The 6,189-nt window shown below is 53.2% G+C and overlaps 2 protein-coding genes across 3 annotated transcripts; both read left to right on the forward strand.

Annotated features, from left to right (window-relative positions):
- The first annotated feature begins 8 nt into the window (after positions 1-8).
- Positions 9-4,172, forward strand: CNPY4 (canopy FGF signaling regulator 4). The gene is made up of 6 exons (XM_012643482.1): positions 9-221; positions 1,981-2,107; positions 2,205-2,301; positions 2,530-2,652; positions 3,180-3,297; positions 3,391-4,172. The coding sequence occupies exons 1-6, from the start codon at positions 110-112 to the stop codon at positions 3,546-3,548; spliced, it is 735 nt and encodes a 244-aa protein (XP_012498936.1). The 5' UTR covers positions 9-109; the 3' UTR covers positions 3,549-4,172.
- A 406-nt stretch (positions 4,173-4,578) lies between these two features.
- Positions 4,579-5,913, forward strand: MBLAC1 (metallo-beta-lactamase domain containing 1). Of its 2 annotated transcripts, none has more exons than XM_012643483.1 (2): positions 4,579-4,613; positions 4,816-5,913. In XM_012643483.1, exon 2 carries the CDS (start codon positions 4,832-4,834, stop codon positions 5,588-5,590), a length of 759 nt encoding a protein of 252 aa, XP_012498937.1. In that variant the 5' UTR covers positions 4,579-4,613; positions 4,816-4,831; the 3' UTR covers positions 5,591-5,913. The 2 variants fall into 2 exon arrangements, with proteins under 2 accessions (XP_012498937.1, XP_012498938.1); XM_012643484.1 differs by having other exon boundaries at positions 4,579-4,598.
- The last annotated feature ends 276 nt before the right edge of the window (positions 5,914-6,189 follow it).

Below are 6,189 nucleotides of genomic sequence, written 5' to 3' on the forward strand. Positions count from 1 at the left end.
TTTTTTTAATTTAAGGTTGCCGTCTGCCGCCTCTGAATTTAAAGGGCCCACTGCCTTCCCAAAGTTGGTTTGAAGGCAAGCGGTGGTTGTTTGTGGACAGCGCTTTGTCATGGGACCTGTGCGGTTGGGACTATTGATTTTCATTTTGGCCGTGTTCGGGGCTTGGGCTGGGACGCCGAAGGAGGACGATGACACAGAACGCTTGCCCAGCAAATGCGAAGGTATCTAAAGGGGGTAGCCCCCATTTGTATCGCCCTGCCACACCTCCTTGGTCCAGGCAAGACCTAGTGAACTGTGATGGGTGGGTCACTCGACCTCTTGGAAGGCCTGAGGAGGTTCTGCTGGAGCTTGGCGGAATTCGAATGGGGTCAAGGGAGGGAACGGATAGTGCCACCCCCAAACTACGGCACTACAATTCCCATGACACATCCAGAGGAAGCCCGCTTTTTCTTGCTGGCCTGGGCCCCAGTGGATTGTGGGAACTGTAGTTCAAGGACTACCTGCCCAAGACCACCTCTACCGAGCATCTTTAGTGTTTCCCCCATGTCACCAGATCTAAATCTGGAGAGCCTACAGGAGCGAGGTATGAGGCTCATATCTTGCGGACATCCTGTGCCCCACCCTGGCAGAGACGCTCCCAAATTACAGGCCCCACTCCCTCCTGCGGGAGTGTGAGGGTGAGTAACTCAGCCCTTGAAGCTCATAAACAAAAGAGGGGAAGCCAAACAACTAGAAGAGGTGCCCCGTCCGTGTGAGGCTTTGCAAAGGGTGTGTACTATACGGATTTTACAGCAAGCAGCAACTTTCGTGCCTGCATTAGTGTGGGGCCCAGTGGAGAGGGAGCACTTTAGAGCTGGATCGAGTGCCCTGGTTCCCCAGCTTGTTGCCTGACCTTAAATTTCTTCCCGAAATTCTTTTTCTCTTCGCCTCACCTTCCACTGCATTTCAGTATCAGTGTTTCTCAGGACTTGCATATAAGTCTCTTTGTTGTATGGCCCCAAACTTTCTTACATTTCCATAACCCTGCCCCGTATCTCCAAAGTGCCCATGCTTCAGCCACAGTGATATTCTCACTGGTCACTGAGCACGCCATGTCCTCTCACACCTCTGTGCCTTTGCTGTTTCTCTCTTCTGTATTTCATAAGCTCCTATCCACTCTTCAAGACCCAGTTTAAATGTGTCACCTCCTTTAGAAGCCTTCTTCCTTATCTGTCACCTCCCACTATGTTGTAAACCCCTGGAGCAAAGGGGAGTGCTTGTGTATCCCAGGTCCTAGCATTAGTGCTGGGCACATTTTAGGCACTTTTGTTACTTTTGTCTGTGTTTAGCTTGCTTGTCACTTCTGTATGGGCCATTCTCTTTCTTGGGACTCACCACATGCCAGGTCACGTGCTAGGTGCTGGAAAGACAGTAGTGGAACAGACATGATGCTCACCCTTAAGGAACTTGGAGGCTAGTAGGAAGTCAATAAGTGACCATTGAATGAGTTTTGCATTTCTTAATGAGATTAAGTCTCTTGGTCTTAACCTCTGGTATACAGTCTATCACACTATATTGTCATCATTGGTTTATCTATCCCCAACTATATTGACAGTGTCCCATGGATAGAGATAGTGAGTCTTATTGCCCTCTATATTGTTATTGTGCATAAAAAAGGAGTTTAATAAATAACAGCAGAATAACAGCAAACATTTACTCAGTACCCACTATGTGCCAGGCAGTACTTTAAAGGCTTTACATATTTTGATTTATTTAATCCTCACCACACCCCTTCAAGGGACATACTGTTATCCCATTTTAGAGATGAAGAAACAGAGGCACAGCCAGATTGTCACACAGCTGCTAAGTGGCTGAGCCAGGATTCTAGCCCAGCCTCTGCCTGGCTCCATTCTACACTTGCTGCCTTTGGTCATCTGCAGAATGAACTGCTGCTGTTTACTTGTTTTTCACTTCCCCTTGGACCTCTCTCCTCCCCACCAGTGTGTAAGCTGCTGAGCACAGAGCTGCAGGAGGAGCTGAGTCGCACTGGCCGATCTCGAGAGGTGCTGGAGCTGGGTCAGGTGCTGGACACAGGCAAGAGGAAGAGACACGTGCCTTACAGTGTTTCGTGAGTCCTTCCTGGTGTTCCTCCACCTCCAACCCCCAGAGGAGCCTTGGGAGTTCCTACAATGTCCAGGGAATCTTTGTGTCTCCTCTTCCCACAGAGAGACAAGGCTGGAAGAGGCCTTGGAGAATTTATGTGAGCGGATCCTGGATTACAGTGTTCATGCTGAGCGCAAGGGCTCATTGAGATATGCCAAGGTCAGACCCTTCCCCGGGGCAGGACCCCACTTCTCAGACACAAAGACCTATATCCCCTGAGGTCCTCAAGAGATACCTGCCCATTTCCTTCTCGTTGTCAGACTCCCTCATCTTACCCTTGTGGAACCACCCCTGAGTTTCTAGTACTTGACAAAGCTGATATAGTGGAAAGGAGAAGGAAGAGGGGGCATGGTGAGCTGGACTGATTCCAAATTCTTCATCTCTTAGGGTCAGAGTCAGACCATGGCAACGCTGAAAGGCCTAGTGCAGAAGGGGGTGAAGGTGGATCTGGGGATCCCTTTGGAACTATGGGACGAGCCCAGTGTGGAGGTCACGTTCCTCAAGAAGCAGGTAGGATGAGATACTTTGCTGTCTAGGGAGGAGACAAGGGAACCTGAAAGGGGAGTTAGGTCCTAGGATTTAACTGAGGGGACATCCACCTCTGAGCAGGGAGAAGGGGGCAGAGTAAGGATTGTGCCATTGATTAAAGTGGCACATCAAGAAGTAACAACAGAAGCTAATATTATCCACCACCACTTATTGAGCACCTACTATGTGCCAAATTCTTGGCCACATACTTTCCAGCTGCTGCCTCATTTCCCCTCACAACACCATGATGTGGTAGATCCTGTTAACATTCCCCACTTTACAGGTGAGGAGCTGAGACTCAGAATTTAATAACCTCCTTGGCAGAGTAGGTGCTAGTGTTTGTTGAATGAATGAGGATCACACATCTAGTAATCCAAGCCTAACCTCCTGGCTACTTGCCTCTCCAAAGTTAGTCAAGTGGAATCAGGGAGACAGGGAGTGGAGAGCAGAGAGGAGGGCTTCCAAAGCCCAGCAGAGCAGATACCCTTCTAGCCCTTCCATTTGACTAGTGTGAGACGATGCTGGAGGAGTTTGAAGATGTTGTTGGAGACTGGTACTTCCACCATCAGGAGCAACCCCTACAGCATTTTCTCTGTGAAGGTCATGTGCTCCCAGCTGCTGAAACTGGTAAGTGTGGGGGTTAGGCTCCTCTCCTGCCAGGCCACAGCCTCCCCTACCTCCAGGACCAATATCTAAATTGTTTTCTCTCACCCAACCTAGCATGTCTACAGGAAACTTGGACTGGAAAGGAGAAGATCACAGATGGGCAAGAGAAGACCAAAGAGGAGGAGGAAGAAGAAGAGGAGGAGGAAGAGGAGGAAGGAGAAAAGTTGATCAAGACACCAGGCCACCCCAAGCATGACCCAGAGGATCTTTGACCTCTGCCTTTGAGTCCTCAGGAGGGGCAGGGATGATGGAGAAGAATCCTCTGAAGTCTGAGCTCTCCCTGCCCCACAGCTTTCAGGATGTGTGTGTGTGTGTGTGTGTGTGTGTGTGTGACCCCACCCCAAAGCTTATAGCTGTTCTCTCCCATATGATGTCAGGCAGGATCCTGGTAATGCAGCATCACATGCTTATGGGTAGAAAGGTGAGAGCTGCAGGTGGAAGTACTGCCCCTACAGGTGGGCCCTCTGTCTGCCATACAGCCCCTTAACTGGCAAGTGTGTGTGGTGACATTACTGAAGTCTTTCCCCTTTAAATGTCTGTACTGCACCCCACCCCCACCCAGAGGTCAGCCGTGGCTGTGGTGTTGGAGCTGTGTATTTTCTTGGGAAAGTCACTTTGCCCCTCAGGGTCTGTTTTCAGACTCTTACAAGGAAGAGGCCAGAACAGACATCCTCTAGGACCTATATCCATTGCGTTTGGGGGCCACATGCCAGCAAACCGTGAACGAGAATAGGACACTGAGTAGGGGCAAGGTGATGCTGGTAAGTTAGGTGGGGTAGACAGTTGGTCTACTTCAAATTAACTTCACCGAGGGCCCACCAGATAATTTCACAGGTGCTAAATTTTCTATATCGCTATTAAACTTTTTTTTTCTTTAAATACCAGCTGGGCCCAAAGTTTCAAACAACAGCTGTGCACACATTGTAGCTGATCAATGAGGCAGCCCCCGAAGAATAGAGAGGGCCATCGGCCGCCGTCCTGTTAGAAAATAACGGTGCTTGATAATTTGCAGCCCAAGGGGGCAGGGGTCGCGGGACCAAGAACCGTGTGAAGCTGGACTCTGATCAGCCTCCCTCGGGACAGTTTGAGGAAGGCGCCGGAATTAAAGTTACTTGCGTGGCGCTGCTTCGGCCACCATAGCACGGTGTACGGGAGCTCGCAGAGGACAAAATTCCTTGCTCTTTTACGACTTCTGCGCTTTCCTCGAGTGAAGTAAAACCTAACAGAGGCGATACAGCTAGGTCCAGGGGAGAGCGCCTAGGGTGAGACTGACGGAAGTAAGGCTGTCCTTTGGAGGGTGACGGGGGAGGACCTGCCCAAGACAACCGGGGCGGGGCGGACTCACGTGAGAAAGCCAGCTGGGCCATACCATCTTTGGCAGGGGGTGTGGGGTGCCAGTTGAGTAGTGGGGGGCGGGACGTGTGCGGGGACGCGGAGCGCTTGAACGGTCGCCTACAGCGCCACTTCCTTTCTCCCCAGCTCGTCCCTCCCTGCCATGAGCAGCCTAGTGCGGACCGAGCCGCTGCGTGGGGGGGCCCCTCTGCTGGTGCCCGGTGATTCCTACTCGGTCGTGGTTCTGCTGCAGGGCTACGCGGAGCCCGAGGGCGTGGACGACGCCGTGCGCGCCGACGGCTCTGTGACCCTTGTCCTGCCCCAGGCCTGGGGCCTGGCCTCTGACCACCAAGAGTCCCCACGCGGGGGCGGCGGCGCGAAGACCGCCCTGGAGGAGGCGGCCCGTGGCCCCATCCTCGTGGACACCGGGGGCCCCTGGGCTCGGGAGGCGCTGCTGGGGGCCCTGGCGGGTCAGGGCGTGTCCCCGGGAGATGTGACTCTTGTGGTGGGGACCCACGGGCACTCGGACCATGTCGGGAACCTGGGGCTGTTTCCAGGCGCGGCTCTGCTGGTCTCGCACGACTTCTGCCTCCCCGGGGGCCGCTACCTGCCCCATGGGCTGGGTGAGGAGCGCCCCCTGCAGCTGGGGCCGGGGCTCGAGGTGTGGGCCACGCCGGGCCACGGGGGCCAGCGGGACGTGAGCGTGGTGGTGGCAGGTACGGCCCTGGGCACCGTGGTGGTGGCGGGCGATGTGTTTGAGCGCGATGGGGACGAGGATTCGTGGCGGGCGCTGAGCGAAGACCCGGTGGCCCAGGAGCGGAGCCGGAAGAGGGTCCTAGACACTGCTGACGTAGTTGTGCCTGGTCACGGAGCCCCTTTTCTGGTGTTCAGAGAAGCCTCCCAACCAGAGAAAAAGAGTTGACGGAATAGCCGGAGGAGCCAGGGGTCAGAGACTAGGAGCCCCTCCGGACTGATAAGCCTCGAGAGGGACTGGACTCTTGTCAAGGAAGCCCTTACAGCGAGGAGCGAGAGGGAGAGGACCCGGCCCACCACAGAGCAGTCAAGGGTGGTCACTTCCAGCCCTTCCGGGAGGCCAGTTTTCCAGTGAGGACACAGTGTTCTAGCAACTGCGGTTGCCAGTATCACTCTCTGCCTGTCTCTGCAACCAAACTAGGACCAAGGACTGGCTCAGCTCCGTGTGCGTCTTCCCGAGGCCTCAGCAAAATGGGAGGATGTTCTTGTGAGGTTTCTTCGAAATAAAAATAGAAACTGCATTGAAAATCATACTGCCCTAATGTAAATGTGAAGGACTGACAGTAATAATTGTGCAAATAGGGTAATCAGCAACTGCATTGGGGGGCCCTTTAGCCAACTGCATATTTCTCATAGGGTGCAGGTTGCTGAGAGAAGGTGCAGGGCATAGAGGTGACCCCTTGGTCATCTGATTTTAATTCATTTGCTTATTCATTCAGTGGATATTTAACACCTGCAATGTCTCAGGCATTGCCCTAGGTTATGGGA

This window comes from Propithecus coquereli, unplaced genomic scaffold (assembly GCF_000956105.1).
Source record: "Propithecus coquereli isolate 6110/MARCELLA unplaced genomic scaffold, Pcoq_1.0 Scaffold19782, whole genome shotgun sequence".
Classification (NCBI taxonomy): domain Eukaryota; kingdom Metazoa; phylum Chordata; class Mammalia; order Primates; family Indriidae; genus Propithecus; species Propithecus coquereli.

Coding starts and splice junctions, on each gene's coding strand:
- CNPY4 (XM_012643482.1), top strand. CDS start 110: ATGGGACCTGTGCGGTTGGGACTATTGATTTTCATTTTGGCCGTGTTC. Junction 2,108..2,204: donor CACGTGCCTTACAGTGTTTC/GTGAGTCCTTCC, acceptor CTCTTCCCACAG/AGAGACAAGGCTGGAAGAGG. Junction 2,302..2,529: donor GCTCATTGAGATATGCCAAG/GTCAGACCCTTC, acceptor TTCATCTCTTAG/GGTCAGAGTCAGACCATGGC.
- MBLAC1 (XM_012643483.1), top strand. CDS start 4,832: ATGAGCAGCCTAGTGCGGACCGAGCCGCTGCGTGGGGGGGCCCCTCTG.